Here is a 17060-nt window from a genome sequence, read left to right as displayed (position 1 = left end):
ATCCAAATCCGGCTTTAAACTTCTTCACAACAGTATCTCGGACCTGCCTGGTGTGTTCCTTGTTCTTCATGATGCTCTCTGCGCTTTTAACGGACCTCTGAGACTATCACAGTGCAGGTGCATTTTATACGGAGACTTGATTACACACAGGTGGATTGTATTTATCATCATTAGTCATTTTGGTCAACATTGGATCATTCAGAGATCCTCACTGAACTTCTGGAGAGAGTTTGCTGCACTGAAAGTAAAGGGGCTGAATAATTTTGCACGTCCAATTTATCAGTTTTTGATTTGTTAAAAAAGTTTGAAATATCCAATAAATGTCGTTCCACTTCATGATTGTGTCCCACTTGTTGTTGACTCTTCACAAAAAAATACAGTTTTATATCTTTATGTTTGAAGCCTGAAATGTGGCAAAAGGTCGCAAAGTTCAAGGGGCCGAATACTTTCGCAAGGCACTGTTATGTCTTTTTTTATCTACAAAAATGTCTAAACCTGTTTTTGTTTAGTCATTACGGGGAATTGTGTGTACATTGATGAGAGAAAAAAAATGATTTAATTCATTTTAGAATAAGGCTGTAATGTAAAAAAAATTTTGGGGGGGGGTCAAGGGGTCTGAACTTTCTGAATGCACTGTATTTATACAGTGTTCAGTGACACAGTCAACTCTGTATGAAATATACTAGATCTTGTGCTGTGATATCACTCACTCAATGTCTCTGCATGTGTGACAGGAATGCATACAGGAATTTGCTGACTCTGCTGGGGGACGGTGGTCAGGCGGAGATCATCAGCCTGGAGGAGGACTGACCCTTGACCCCCAGAACCAGGTCACCGTGCTGTTGACCTCAACACCACTGGGCTTCATGTATAGATATACATCATGTATAAAAATTGTCTTGTTGGTGATATAGATCATAATTTATGGTCAAGTTTCCATCTTCATATTGCAATATTTTTCAAAAAAGGTGTTACGAAATAAAGTAAATGTGATGAAATAAGATAATGTGGAAGTGCTAGTGTTGTATTTCTGTTTCCTAATTTCACAGGCATGGAACGAATGTGTGATGCATATAGATAAATGTATAATATTTTGTTCTTCCATGTTGTGATAGTAACTACCGATAGTAGACAAATAGGATCTCTTTATGCTCATGCACTCTTTTGTTGGCCCAACTTTACAGGCAGAAACCCGCCTCCTTTCCTGACACTGTATCCCTCATCAAGATACAGTCCGAAGGATTACTTCTGCTCTCTCCATTCCCTTTTTCCTTTGCAATCTTCATGCAATCAGGCTTCATTTTGTCAGAATTTCATGCCTGGTCGATCTTGTCATAAAAAAAAATGCACCCCCCCCCAACATAAAACATAGTTTCACATGACCCTCCCCTTGTACTGTAGGTTACTTGTTTGATACCCCCCCCCCCCCCCATAGAATTAACTCAAAATAATGTTTAGAAACCAATAAAAAAAATAACTATAGCAACCATGTGTTTATAGATGTGCATATTGACTATTTCCATTTCAACATGCTGTTGTGGCACAGTTGATGCCACGCAGGGCTACGGGACAGAAGGTTGAGGGTTCGCCGACCACTCATTCTCTCTGTCTGTCTGTCTGTTGTACACTGTCAAGCTGGTGTCCGGTCCGCCAACGAGGAGTCGCTAGAGCGCGATGGGAGAAGGAAATTCCGACGGGCCAAACCCTCCCCTAACCCGAGCGACGCTGGGCCAATTGTGCGTTGCCTCCATGAGTGTACCCGGTCACGCTCGGCTGTGACACATCCTGTGATCAAACCCGGGTCTGTAGTGACACCTCAAGCGCCTTAGACCACTGCGCCATTCGAGATGCCTGGAAATCTGATTTTTTTTTAAATTGTGATGCTATTATTCTATTAAATATATGCAAGAATGATCCACAAACAGGTTTCTGAATGAAACATTCAAATCACAGGGCTTTTGCGCCATTATTCAAATGACATTTTCACCGCAGCCTAGGGTAGAATTTTGTACCTAGCTGAAAACAAATATTCATTGCATTGTGGTGTTGTAGGCTACTATAGTCTAGGTAGGATAATTGTATTATCCCTTAACAAGATCAATAGGGGTGCTTTTTGAGCTGCGTGTCTCGTCTTTCATGCTTATTGATGCACCTGGCCTATCCACTTCCTATCAGCTTTCCCTTCATGTGGATTTATATTGGATATTGGTGCAGCTTTGAATGATTATGTGTGCCATGATGGCTAGTTAGCCTATTGTGTACCACAGTATGAGTCATAAAACCCAGGAAATGATTCCAATTTTTTTCACCATTCATTTTTTCATCTGGGATTTTAGAACTACTTCATATAAGGTCTTTGTTTCGTGTAGGCTTACGTGGCGTGGCGTTTTGACAACCGCGCAAATCTCTCGGGCCGAGGTCACGTTTATCAATAATTAGATTGAGGCGAATATATTGATAAATCTCTCCTTGTCCGAGAATTACACGGCTCTCAAAACCTCACAATTAATTGCATTTAATTGTAAACTTGACGATATGACAAATAAATGGCGGAATAAACGTTTCCATTTTTTATGGGTATTATGTGCTCACAGTTGTCAAGTTGGGTAGGGGACCATTGTTCATACCTAGCAGCATCACAGTTCTTGACACAAACCGCTGCGCCTGGCACCTAACCCGTTCACAGGCACTTAAATATTTTGTCTTGCCCATTCACCATCAATCGCACACATACACAATCCATGTCTCAAGGCTTAAACATCCTTATTTAACCTGTCTCCTCCCCTTCATCTACACTGATTGAAGTGGATTTAACAAGTGACATCAATAAGGGATCATAGCTTTCACCTGGATTCACATGGTCAGTCTCATGGAAAGAGCAGGTATCCTTCGTGTTTTGTATACCTGTGGTATAGTTAAGCAATAAGGGGTGTGGTAAATGGCAAATATACCATGGCTAAGGGCTGTTCTTACGCATGACAACGCAGAGTGCCTGGATACAGCCCTTAGCCGTGGTATATTTGCCATATACCACAAACCCCAAAGTGCCGTACTGCTATTATACACCACTTTCCAAGTAATTAGAGCAAAACAAATACATGTTTTGTCATACTCATGGTATAGGGTCTGATATACCATGGCTGTCAGTCAAACAGAATTCAGGGCTCGAACCACCTAGTTTATAATAATAGTTAGTGTGTGGGAAAGCGTACTGCATAAGGGAAGTACCAAAACACCTCGAAATAGGGGATGTGCATGCAAGCAGATGAGACAATTTCCTAAGGATAGAAGAAATGACATAGTAAATCCTGCAAAAGGGAGAATGTAAACCAGAGAAAAAACACACTACCCTCCCCTGTGCCCAATAGAAAGAAAAACAACCCTCCCGAAAGAAAAACATTTTTTTAGACAACACTCCCCTATTTCATACTAAGAAAATACAGCGGATTAACTTGCTCGATTCAATTTATGGGCTTTATTGATACAGTACTGTACCTCTTTATTCTGAAAACAAGACACGTTTATTTTTTCTCACACTTCCTCTCACTGCTGGAGGCTGGTGGAGTTACAGAATTACTTGTCTTATTTTTTTGCTCAAAGTAAAACAAGACGTTTTGAAAATGGCATAAGACAGTGGCAACACATAGCTTAGGTTCTCCTACACACAGTATGTTGAGTATATGCACTGTATGATAACAGTGGTCAGACATTCATTGAACTGTTAAACAGTCTTAAATCCTGAGCTTGAATAGAAAACACACGCTCAAGAAAGAGTAAGATTGGGTCCACAGTTCACACATAACCGGTTTCAGTTGAAATGACCTTGGATGGGTCCATTGGCTTTGTATGGAGTAGATGGGTTATGGTAAGTAGTAAGTAAGTACAGCTAGTTAGAGTGCCAATAGCCCTAGAGTGCATTAGTAAAAGAGGGAGCCATTTCACTCCGTAGAGAGCTCTGCTCCCCTTGAGTGCTCCAGCATTGCGATCTCCTGTTCTGCACCATTGACTAGTGCAGCCCCTTTATTCAACCAGTCATCTGAGCAGGGTTTGGGGTCAATTCTATGGCAGTTCGGGATATATTATTCCAATCGAATATCTATTATTCTCAATGCTTTTCAATTAGCAAAATTGTCATCAGAATTTATGTTTTACTTCCTGAATTGACTGAATTGAAATGCAATTGACCCAAACCCTGCAGCTGGGGAAGATCAGTCCATCATCACAGGGTAGCTGAATTAGGGAACCTCCTCAATGTCCTCGAGGACCCTCCTTTCATACAGGGCCAGGTTTTTGTTCAGTTTATGGGTAGTGTCAAGGATGGGCAGTGACACCTGCACTTGGGAGTGGTTAGGTTGGGATCCTGAAACTGGGGAAGACGTGGGTAATGTTATCTGGGTGGCAATAGTATGTGAATGCATTTAGAGGAAGAGAGAGGGGCGGGGGTGTTGTAAATGAGTTATTTTGTGTTACATAGTTGTATGTCCATAAGAGCTGCATGATGTATCTATGTAGACATTTACTGTAGTCTATATTAGTGTGTTAGACAGGCCCTATCCTGTGATGGGGCACTTGTAGAGTCTGGAGGTTGGGGCAGGTGAAGTATGGGGCAGGGAGGAAACACGTTGCTATTCCATTGGAGGCGAACGGTAGAGTTGGTCCATAGAACACTTCCTCCTTCCCCTCCGTGCTCACATCCAACACCTGGACAACAGGAAGTGAAATAAAAAAAAATGTCAAATACATGAAATAATAAGAGATTTTAGTAAGATAACATTTGCTATGAATACCCTCTTTCCTCATCATGGATTATAAGAGCATTCAAAATACCTAAAAAAAACAATGCATAAATTATTTATGTACAACATAGTTTAAAAAGACAATTTTTCAGGTTACTTAAATCGGTCAAGGTCACTCACCTGAATACACGCTAGGGGCTCATTGGTCCAGATAGAATATCCACCGACAACATAGATTCGGTCATCATGGACTGCCACTCCAGATTCATTCTGACCTGCAGAGGAGAGAGCGAAAACAATGATTCACTGTGCCAAAGAGAGGCCAGATGACTCGATGTCATCTGAGACACAGGGTGCGTTGGGAAAGTTCAGAAAATAACTTCCGACTTCACCTTGAACTTATTTGACAACTTCACGGGGAATCAAGTTGGGAGGGGTGGAGAGTCACAAGGGAAAAAAAGGAGGACCGTGATCTTATCTAGTACGTGTGTATGTCTGCCTGCCTGCGTGTGCATGTGCATGCGTATGCATGAGCGTGTGTATGCGCAGCCCACCCACCCGTGAGTAGGCTGAAGGTGCAGCGGGTCCACTGGTCCATGTCTATGTCGTAGGAGTCGATGTGGCGGACCAGGATGCGGTCGTTGTTGTAGTCCAGGTCATTTCCTCCCAGCACATACAGCTGCCTTCTTGCCACGGCCATGACATGGTACACTCGCCTCTGTAGCATGGGACTGCGGGCCAGCCACTGGTTCTGTCAGAGAGAGAGGGGAAGGGGAGGTGGGGGGGGGGCAGAGAAAGAGAAGGTGGGGAGGGAAAAGGACGGTGGGAAGATGTTGAATAGATGTATTAATATTTTAGCGTATCCCTGCTTGGGTAATTGATGCATGTTCAGTGCTGGATAAATAATGTGACACCAGGGCTATGATTTCTCCTCATGATTTCACCCCCCTTCCTTATAATATACTTCACCCTCTCCATTTTACACGGATGTATCCGACTGTGCACATTTGACTAAGTGTGTCTGGTTGTTTTGTATGCGTGTGTGTGTGTGTGTGGGGGGGGGGAGTACGTGACCATGTTTGTGTGTGTACTTGAGCGATTGTGTGTGTGTGTGTGTGTGTGCGCGATTGCGTATGTCTGGTAGGAGCTGATGGGTGGCCATCTGTTGAGGGTAGTGTTGGGCGGGGGGTTGGTGTTCCTGGCAGGTGAATGTAGCGCCACGGTGAATACAAATGAGACTTTCTCGGCCTCCTGCTTGCTCTGTTGTTCTCCCTTCCTTCCTCGCTCTTGCTCTCCTTCTCTTTGCTCTCCTTCTCTCCCTCTTGCTCTCCCCCTTGTGCGCGGGCCCCCTGTCTCACGCGCACGCAAACACACATCCTCAAAGTTGCCGTAAACAAGCGCATTACTCCGCTATCACACAAACAGAAACTGTTCTGAAACCTCACTTTTAAATGTTTTGATGGCATTTGTCTCGCTTTTGGCTTATTTCTCTGTACTATCTGTTCTTCAGTTACCTGTTCTGGGTTGTACACCATCAGTCTATTCTGGTACTGAGCTGTGTTTGTGACTCCACCTGTAACAGAGAAGAGTATTACACACAGGTGGCGGGCAGGCGGGCGTGTGTGTGTGTTCAATCTGTTCTGCTCTATTATCCATCTGGGTGTGTATGTACCTGAGACCCAGAGCAGGTCGTCAGCCACACAGCCGGCGTGGCAGGACAGCGAGCGGTCAAAGGACTGGACGAAGGTCCACTTGTTCCTCTTCGGACAGTAGCGTTCCACGGTGGGCAGCACCTGTCTCAGCTCGTTCCTCCCCCCCACCGCGTACAGGTACTGGCCCAGAGCCCCCAGGACAAAGTGTTCCCTGCACGCCTTCATGGAGGCTATCTCCGTCCAGCGGTTCCCCCGGGGGTCGTACCGACAAGCGGTCCTCACCGCACACGTTCTCCCCGTGGAATGCTCCACCTCGCCGCCTGCCACAAACAGGAAGTGACCCATGACGGCCACGCAGTGGTGGCTGCGCCCGGCGGGCATGGGCGCCAGCTCGCTCCAGTTGGAGCACCCGGCCACGCGCACGGTCTCCTGGGCGGCCGGATTGAAGTAGCGCAGCTCCCGTACGCGGCTCACCTCGCGCTTGCGCCCGCCGGCGATGTAGAGGGTGAGAGACTGGAAGCGGGGCTTGGTGTGGGCGGTCTGGCGGAGGGGTTGGGCGTAGGTGGCACGGTGGTACTCTAGAGCCTCGTCCACTAGCGCGGCGGCGGTGGCACTGGACTGGACCAGCGGGTGGCACTGTGCCACGTGGTGCAGGGCGGCCACGTCCATAAGGCCGTAACGAACGTGCTGTATCAGGTCCTCGGTGTACTGGTACCGACAGTCATGCTCTAACCAGCACACAACCAGCTAAAGAGGAGAGGGGCAAGAGGAAGACAGAGGGAAGGGATTCATACTTATTAGTATTCTAAATGCCTACAGAGCAGTGTTGCAAGATCAAGACGAGTGTGTTACTGTATACACAAACACACTTATACAAAACGCATACACACACACTTATACAAACGCACACACACATCATGAATATCCACCAGTACATTCCTTTGTTGAGGACCGGGAGAGGAGAGAAGCAGAGGGGGGATTTAATTGAACTTGAGAGCAATCGGAGGCTGTTTAGCTGCGGCGGTGGCGTGTGAATGTGGGCGAGATGGCTGAAGATCACTGATACCATTATCAGGGAAACAAAGTGGCTTTCAACACAATCAGTACAGAGACAGGGAACTTATTACAGCACAGCAAGATTACTGAGCTGGAGCGGTTCACTGTCAGCACCTCCTCCTGACTCGCAGGCACACTGGATACACACTGAAATCCTATTCAAACATTACACTGGCTCGTAGATGCGTTCAAACCATATTCTGTACAAACAGCACACCAGAACACCATTTACATAGACGCAGACATATTCCCACATGCACTGTATATATTGTCCTACTACTGTCAATGCCACTCCTTTTTCTCTTCCTTCTTAAATACATCCTAAAATTATGCCAACACAACAGTATTTACACCCCCCCCCCTTTCCACTCTCTGCTTTGTCCTATTCTCGGTCTTGCTATCTACACCCCTCTCCTCCTTTCTCTCTCTTTCCCGCTCTCTCCCTCCTCCTACTCCCACCTCTGAAGTGGCAGAGGGGTGTGTGTGTGTGCTCCGGTAGGCTGACTGTGAAGGTCACGCTGGATCAGAGAACTTCCTCGGGGCAGAGAATAAATCAACTTCCCCTCCCTCCCCTCTTCCCCAAAGAGGGAGACAGATAGAGAGGGAGAGAGCAACCAGAGAAAAGACAAACGCGTAAAGAAGGGGGAGAGAAAAAAAAACAAAGACCCAAGAAAATGTGATTTCCAGAGCGTGAGACTCGGAGAGAAGTCGGTGTGACGATGATTGACGGGCAAACTATATCGGCTGTGTATTGGCGCCCTCGCATTTTTTCGGGCGGATGCCCAAATTAACCTTCCTCGGCAGAGTGAAGGAGGCCCAAAGCAGCCTAATCGGGGTCTGATTATGGCAGCATCGCCCGGCTAAAGGGTCAGGGTAATTGTGCCATCAGAGGCCTGATTGTTTTCAATCAGACGGGCGGCCAGAGTGACAGCTGGGTGATTGGGGCGCTGATGAAGCCGCGGTGGGCCTAATCAGAGAGGGGGGAGAGAGAGAAGAGGTGGAGAGGGGGGCCTGATTGGTGCAAATGAACAGTCAAGACGCATAGCCCCCCCCCCCCCCATATATACACACACGCGCCTTCCTTTCCTATTCCCTCCTATACATAAATATAAAGAGTGTATTTTGGTGAAGGCAATGAATGTTGCCCAGTTGACGTTTTATGACACACTGTGTGATGTAGTATATCAAAGTCTGCGTTTATGGGTTTATGGTGTGTGTGTGTGTGTGTGTGTGTGTGTGTGTGTGTGTGTGTGTGTGTGTGTGTGTGTGTGTGTGTGTGTGTGTGTGTGTGTGTGTGTGTGTGTGTGTGTGTGTGTGTGTGTGTGTGTGTGCGTGCATGTGTCTGTATATGTGCATGCATTTGCGAACATGTGTGTTCCTTCCATTGTGTGCGCGCGTGTGTGTGTGGCTGTGAGGAAACAATGCAGTGTACCTGCCAGATCTCCTCCTCGTTGAGGGAGGTGAGGCGGTCGCTCTTCAGCACCTCCCTGAGGAGGCGGTAGGGGAGCAGCAGCACCTCCTCCTGGCGGCTCTGCTGCAGCTCACACAGGTGTTCTACCAGGAAGCTGACCACAGCCTCCTCCAGAGCAGGGAGGTGGAACAGATCGGCCACACGGTACAGGTCCAGGTAGTTAACACTGTTCAGCTCCTGTTGTGGACACATCGGGCAGGTACAGACTCACAAGGTAAATACATTTACATTTGAGTAATTTCGTAGCAGAGTTTCTAAAACGCCAAGATATATACCACCTCAGTGGAGTTGAGCAGCGACGACTGCGGGCGGACTGAACCTCCGACTACATCGAGTCACTGTCAGTCGACACTTTTCTTAAACATATGTTTGTCCTGTGTAAAAGCGGGCCTTTCTTCGCTGAATCCATACTTTTCAATAAAACTTTTTTTCAAATACAACCACCGACTGTTTCCTCGTATCAACTGACAGTCGTCGCAGCCCAACTCCGAGATCTCCATGTCGTGGAGTTGAGAAACCCAGCTAGTCATTTAGCAGACGCTCTTATCCAGAGCGACTTACAATTTTGTAAGGACAGCTCGGTGAGACAACAACACATCACAGCCGTGGGACCGTGATCTTCCCACAATAAAGTAGCAGGAAAAGACAAGTGCAGGTTTTTTGTTAATGTATTATTTATACATTTGGGGGGGTTAAGTTAATACATACAGTAACACACACAGACATACAGTTGAGTATCCCTCACACACACGCACGCACACACACACACTCTCTGGGTCACACACTTTCCTTGGGGTGTTTTTGAACTGCAGTTTATATACCACTGAATCTATTGGAGATGAGACCACATTGTTATTCAAGCAGAACACAGAGTAAGAGAGAAAGAGAGAGAACAGGAGAGGAGGCAAGAGAACAGAACATGGAGATCGAGAGTGGAATAAGACTGCCATCTGCTGGCAGTAAGCAGGACCACGTGCAATATACTGCATGGCTCTGAGTAATCGCCTCAAACAAACACTCGCACACAAAAAAATAACCTGTTCAATACCCAATTTCATACAGACAAAATACATATAGAAAGCTAGTGAATCTATATTTTATGTTAACCTGGGTCTTTTCTCTGCATCTTCAGCTGCTATCTAATTGTATAATACAGTGTTTACAGTGAGCAGGGAGTATGTCTATAGGGACAGTGCAGTGAAATCAATGGTGTGCAACACAGTGTCCATTTCTCTCTCTACCAGCAGACGGTGTATGAGAGCACTGTTGACCATAAGGTGATGTAACGGTTTGCCCACTGCCATGCTAATGTATCTGACTGGTAGTGACAGGGGGGGTTTAATGTGTGGTCTTGTGTTGTTAGGAAGTACCTTGGACATGTGGAGGGTAGACCCTCCATATACGCAAGAAATTCCAGTGTAGGTGTGTGTGTGTGATACGTATGTGCTTATTTGACTGTACTACTGTATATGACTATGTGCGAGTATGTAATATATGTGAGTGTGTGTGTGTGTGTGTCCATGTCTGTCTTGACTCCTCACCTGGACAAGGTAGTGTGAGCAAAGACTGAGCAGCTCCAGCAGCTGAAGGTGACTTCCTGCAGACAGAACATCCTGAATCACCCCTGGCTCCAGCATTATCTGAGGAGAGGACCTGAGTGAGACCACGTCCTGTCCACCTCACACACTGCTCACCTCCCCAGACAGACAGGTTCCATCCCAAATGACACCATATTCTCTGTATAGTGCCCATAGGGTTCTGGTCAAAAGTAGTGCACTATGTATGGAATAGGGTGCCATTTGGAACACAACCAAATGACAGAAGCCCTCAGGGACCAGTGGTCACTTTATATAATGCTGCTGATTCATGTGTGTGGGTGTGTGACTGTGGTCTCGGGCCAGGCGTGTTTTTTTTGTGTGCAATAGCATTTCACACTAATGTGATTTCACTCATGTGCTACTGAAAGCATTTGAGAGGCATTCTTTGCGCTGTGTGCTCTTCAATAGACTACATGTGTGTGTCCCACTTTATATTCCATGTCTATAATACATGAATTTAAAAAGGGTCATTATATTGCAGTTAGAGTGGTATTATACATTGTTATTCACACACACACACAGTTATCCTTCTTACAGCTGTGATGCATACCACATTTCCATGTAATTGCCATGCAAAATACATGATTTTAGCAACATCAAATAAAAAAGTAAGACTAATATTTATAATATGCGTGCGTGCGTCCTCTCAGTGTAGACTATATAGCAACAGCATATCTGCTAACCCCATGGCCCCTGACATGTGACCCGTGGATTTCAGCAACTAGCTCTGTGGTTGTTTACTGAAATAAGCATATTGCTCAAGTCTCATCATCTCAGCAGACGGAAACGGACCGGCAGCCGGCTGCTGACCTACATCAACACAACTCCCCCCTGCTCATTTCCACTGTGGAAATGCAATTAGGAATAATTACGAGCTAGCCAGCCTTTCACTACTGGGCCACAGGGCATAGATCTCCTGACTCCTCACCGCAGAGAGAGAGAGAGGGAGAGAAAGAGGGGGGGGGGGGGGGTAAGCAAGAGAGAGAGGGAGGAAGGAGAAGGAGTGGGGGGGGGGGGGTTACTGGCATACTGTAGGATCAGGTTAGATATCACATCCATGTATAGACTACAGCAGGTGGACTCAACCACTATTTAAGAAGGTCCAGTCACACAAATGTACTAGATGGCAACGGTCCGGGAGGATATTGTCATTTATCGGCATAGTAACAAACCCCCACATCGCGACTCACATGACCCCAAAATGCTCAAACTGTTCACATCCCTTTCCTTGGGGGAGAGAAAACTTCAGCATTTTAAAGCAAATTTCCTGCAATTCTACACATTTTGTCATATTTTATGCGTGTTCATATGATACCTGAGTGACTCAACAAAATCAAATGGGGGCATCCGTCAATTATCAGGACCGCGATCCGCCAGTATGGCTGGGCTATAGCCTTAATCAGCTAACGAAAAGCTGGAAACTGTCACTCTTAGTTAGTGTAAGCCTGGATAGTTGTGAGATATGTTTGTGTGTACAGTTCAGTGCCTGTGTTTGACTTGAGGACATGTGTGGGGTGGCTAGCTGTAGATGAAGGTGCTACTGTAGACTCACCTGTCCTGTGTAGGCGAAGTCTAGTGCATGTTTCAGTCCCACACTGGTCACTCCCTGAAGAGTCACCTCATCTGCCTCACTCTCCACCATGCACAGACTGAACATGGCCTGAGAACACACACAGACAGACAGAGAGAGAGACACACACACCTCTGAGACATAGGCACAGCAGACCTGAGCTATAAATAGGCTACAGCACAACTGAATTACCAAAACAGCCTAAATAGATGCGGGAAGTAGGGGTGCTGAACCACCCCCATCTGTTCTGCAAAAAAAAAAAAAAAAACTTTATTGCTTGATCAGCACACACAAATGAACAGAGAGACAGATGTAACAGTATAACTTTAGACCGTCCCCTCGCCCATACCCGGACCAGGGAACCAGGGACCCTCTGCACACATCAACAACAGTCACCCTCGAAGCATCGTTACCCATCGCTCCACAAAAGCCGCGGCCCTTGCAGAGCAAGGGGAACTACCACTTCAAGGTCTCAGAGCAAGTGACGTCACAGATTGAAACGCTATTTAGCGTGCACCACCGCAAACTAGCTAGCCATTTCACATCCGTTACACTCACCCCCCTTTTGACCTCCTCTTTTTCCGCAGCAAACAGTGATCCGTGTCAACAGCATCAATGTAACAGTATAACTTTAGACCGTCCCCTCGCCCATACCCGGGCGCGAACCAGGGACCCTCTGCACACATCAACAACAGTCACCCACGAAGCATCGTTACCCATCACTCCACAAAAGCCACGGCCCTTGCAGAGCATGGGGAACTACTACTTCAAGGTCTCAGAGCAAGTGGTGTCACCGATTGAAACGCTATTTAGCGCGCACCACCGCTAACTAAGCTAGCTGTTTCACAGACAGGAGACAACCCCCCAAGGGGTTGAAAGCACAAGGACTACCATGTGATTTCACACAGCAACTGCCCTCAAGTTGACTGCTCACTCTTGGCCTATCCATAGAGTTCATTGGACATAGAGATTACGTAGAGATCATCCATTTTACAAGCTATATTAATCACTATCCGACACACAGACTGGTTACTTCCTGGTCCTGGTCTTTTTCTGGGAAACACTGCATTAACACACACACACACACACACACAAAGACAAAGTGAAATCGAAGCCCCAGAGAGAGCAGTCGCCTGGCCCTGAGCCTGCTGTGCTGTGCCTGATGCCGGGTGCTCCCCAATCAAAGCAATTGATTGGTGTCACAGTATGAGATGTTGGCAGAGCCATTGATCAGGAATGGAGGAACAAGGGAAGCGGCATAGAGATTACGTAGAGATCATGTGTTTCTTTGACACCCATTTTACAAGCTATATTAATCAGTATCCGACACACAGACTGGTTACTTCCTGGTCCTGGTCTTTTTCTGGGAAACACTGCATTAACACACACACACACACACACACACACACACACACACACACACACACACACACACACACACACACACACACACACACACACACACACACACACACACACACACACACACACAAAGACAAAGTGAAATCGAAGCCCCAGAGAGAGCAGTCGCCTGGCCCTGAGCCTGCTGTGCTGTGCCTGATGCCGGGTGCTCCCCAATCAAAGCAATTGATTGGTGTCACAGTATGAGATGTTGGCAGAGCCATTGATCAGGAATGGAGGAACAGGGGAAGCGGCAGGGTGATGGATTTGTCATGTCTTTTATTCACAACTAAAATAATCAAGGACTCCTAAATCACACTAGCCTGGGTACCAATTTGTTTGCGCCTTCATGCCACACCTTGTCATGCGAAGGAGTTGACATGATGGGACCAGGCTACAGTCACACCACTACAACCTCAGAGCAGAGGATACTCCTGCCCCTTTTTTTTGATTAGGACTGTTTTTTTTGGGTGTAACCACTAGTGTTGTTCTAGGTAAATTGTGTTTCCATAGCTAACGCAGTCTCTACTCTATAGGGGATTGGGACAACCACTTGTCATGGTCAAAAGCCGCTGGGCCAGACAGATTACCAGGACGTGTCGTCAAAGCATGCGCGGAACAACTGTCAAGTGTCTTCACTGACATTTTCAACCTCTCCCTGACCGAGTCTGTAATATCTACATGTTTCAAGCAGATCACCATAGTCCCTGTGCCCTAGGAAGCGAAGGTAATCTGCCTAAATGATTACCGCCCCGTGGCACTCACGTCGGTAGCTATGACGTGCTTGAAAGGCTGGTCATGGCTCACATCAACAGCATCCTCCTGGACACCCTAGGCCCACTCCAATTTGCATACCGCCCCTACAGATGAGGCAATCGCACTCCACACTGCCCTTTCTAACCTGGACAAAAGGAACACCTATGTGAGAATGCTGTTCATTGACTACAGCTCAGCGCTCAACACCATAGTGCCCACGAAGCTCATCACCAGGTTAAGGACTCACCAGGTTAGGGACTAAACACCTCCCTCAAACTGGATCCTGGACTTCCTGATGGGCCGCCCCCAGGTGGTAAGAGTAGGCAACAGCACATCTGCCAAACTAATCCTTAACACTGGGGTCCGTCAGTAGACCCTCCTGTATTCCCTGTTCACCCACGACTGAGTGGCAAACACGACTCCAACACCATCATTAAGTTTGCTGATAACTGACAACGATGAGACGGCCCATAGGGAGGAGGTCAGAGAACTGGCAGTGTGGTGCCAAGACAACAACCTCTCCCTCAATGTGAGCAAAAGAAAGGAGCTGATCGTGGACTACAGGAAAAGGTGGGCCGAACAGGCCCCCATTAACATCGACGGGGCTGTAGTGGAGCGGGTCGAGAGTTTCAAGTTCCTTGGTGTCCATCACCAACAAACTGTCATGGTCCAAACATACCAAGACAGTCACGAAGAGGGCACGACAAAACCTTTTCCCCCTCGGGGGACAGAAAAGACTTGGCATGGGTTTCCAGATCCTCAAATGTTTCTACAGCTGCACCATCGAGAGCATCCTGACCGTTTGCATCACCGCCTGGTACGGCAACTGCTCGGCATCTGACTAAGGCGCTACAGAGAGTGGTGTGAATGGCCCAGTACATCACTGGGGCCAAGCTTCCTCACATCCAGGACCTATATAATATGCGGTGTCAGATGAAAGCCCATAACATTTTCAGAGACTTCAGTATATAGACTGTTTTCTCTGCTACCGCACGGCAAGCGGTACCAAAAGTCTCCTCAACAGCTTCTACCCCCAAGCCATAAGACTGCTGAACAATTAATCAAATCGCCGCCGGACAATTTACATTGACCCCCCCTTTTGTACACTGCTATCTATGCATAGTCACTTCACCCCCATCTACATGTACAAATTACCTCAACTAACCTGTACCCCCAAACACTGACTCTGTACTGGTGCCCCCTGTATATAGCCTCGTTATTGTTATTTTTATTATGTTACTTTTTATTTTAGTCTACTTGGTAAATATTTTCTTAACCAACAGTGCAGTTCAAGAAGAGTTAAGGGCTTGTAAGTAAGCATTTCAAGGTACATTCTACACTTGTTGTATTCAGCACGTGGCAAAGTTTGATTTGAGTTGATTTCATTTTTTGAAAATCTATGCGTTTTCTTATGATTTGGTTGAGTATAATTGTGTTGTTGTCCCGGGGCTCTGTAGGGTCCATTTGTGAACAGAGCCCCAAGACCAGCTTGCTTAGGGGGCTCTTCTCCAGGTGTATTTCTCTGTAGGTGTTGGCTTTGTTATGGAAGTTTTGGGAATTGCTTCCTTTTAGGTGGTTGTAGAATTGAACAGCTCTTTTCTGGATTTTGATAATTAGCGGGTATCGGCCTAATTCTGATCTGCATGCATTATTTGGTGTTTTACGTTATACAGAGGATATTTTTGCAGAATTCTGCATGCAGAGTGTCAATGTGGTGTTCGTCCCATTTTGTGAATTCTTAGTTGGTGAGCGGACCCCAGACCTCATAACCATACAGAGCAATGGGTTCTATAACTGATTCAAGTATCTTTAGCCTAATTGGCATGTCAAATTTTATGTTCCGTTTGATGGCATAGAAGGCCGTTCTTGCCTTGTCTCTCAGATCATTCACAGCTTTGTGGAAGTTACCTGTGGCTCTGATGTTTAGGCCGAGGTATGTTTTGTTTTTTGTGTGCTCTAGGGCAACGGTGTCAAGATGGAATTTGTATTCGTGATTCTGGGAACTGGACCTTTTTTGGAAGACCATTATTCTTGTCTTACTGAGATTTACTGTCATTGCCCAGGTCTGACAGAATCTGTGCAGAAGATCTAGGTGCTGCTGTAGGCCCTCCTTGGTTGGAGACAGAAGCACCAGATCATTAGCAAACAGTAGACATTTGACTTCAGATTCTAGTAGGGTGAGGTCAGATGGTGCAGACTGTTCTAGTGCCCTCGCCAATTCGTTGGTATATATGTTGAAGAGGGTGGGGCTTAAGCTGCATCCCTATCTCATCCCCCAGCCCTGTGGAAAGAAATGTGTGTGGTTTTTGCCAATTTTAACCTCACACTTGTTGTTTGTGTACATGGATTTTATAATGTTGTATGTTTTTCCCCCAACACCACTTTCCATCAATTTGTACAGCAGGCCCTCGTGCCAAATTGAGTTGAAAGCTTTTTTGAAATCAACAAAGCATGAGAAGACTGCTTTTGTTTTGCTTTGTTAGTTTGTCAATTAGGTTGAACAGGGTGACTACGTGGTCTGCTGTACGGTAATTTGGTAAAAAGCCAATTTGACATTTGATCATTACATTGTTTTTGCTGAGGAAATGTACGAGTCTGCTGTTAATGATAATGCAATGGATTTTCCCAAGGTTGCTGTTGACGCATATCCCACAGAAGTTATAGTGGTCAAATTTGTCTCCACTTGTGTGGATTGGGATGATTAGTCTTTGGTTCCAAAATATGCCAGAACTGAGGCTGATGTTAGAGAGTTTAAGTATAGCCAATTGGAATTTGTAGTCTCTATGTTTTATCATTTCATTCAGAATACTATCCACCCCA

The 17060-nt window shown here is 46.2% G+C and overlaps 2 protein-coding genes across 8 annotated transcripts in view; one reads left to right on the top strand and one right to left on the bottom strand.

The window, feature by feature from the left end:
- mms22l (MMS22-like, DNA repair protein) overlaps window positions 1-2563 on the top strand; it is a 35327-nt gene extending 32764 nt beyond the window's left edge. For all 7 annotated transcript variants that reach the window (XM_064945283.1, XM_064945285.1, XM_064945286.1 and 4 more), the window contains exon 25: window positions 735-2563. In XM_064945283.1, coding sequence (XP_064801355.1) covers window positions 735-810 — 76 coding nt within the window. In that variant the 3' untranslated portion in view covers window positions 811-2563. The remainder of the gene's footprint in view (window positions 1-734) is intronic.
- Window positions 2564-3456: 893 nt separating this feature from the next.
- klhl32 (kelch-like family member 32) overlaps window positions 3457-17060 on the bottom strand; it is a 44306-nt gene continuing 30702 nt past the window's right edge. Inside the window, exons 4-11 of the mRNA XM_064945280.1 lie at window positions 12066-12173; window positions 10457-10555; window positions 8877-9092; window positions 6409-7135; window positions 6251-6309; window positions 5295-5487; window positions 4917-5011; window positions 3457-4701 (exon numbers count right to left, since the gene is read on the bottom strand). Coding sequence (XP_064801352.1) covers window positions 4540-4701; window positions 4917-5011; window positions 5295-5487; window positions 6251-6309; window positions 6409-7135; window positions 8877-9092; window positions 10457-10555; window positions 12066-12173 — 1659 coding nt within the window. The 3' untranslated portion in view covers window positions 3457-4539. The remainder of the gene's footprint in view (window positions 4702-4916; window positions 5012-5294; window positions 5488-6250; window positions 6310-6408; window positions 7136-8876; window positions 9093-10456; window positions 10556-12065; window positions 12174-17060) is intronic.

The sequence above is a fragment of the Oncorhynchus masou genome, chromosome 29 (assembly GCF_036934945.1).
Source record: "Oncorhynchus masou masou isolate Uvic2021 chromosome 29, UVic_Omas_1.1, whole genome shotgun sequence".
Lineage (NCBI taxonomy): Eukaryota > Metazoa > Chordata > Actinopteri > Salmoniformes > Salmonidae > Oncorhynchus > Oncorhynchus masou.
This window is presented reverse-complemented; position numbering and strand designations above follow the sequence as displayed.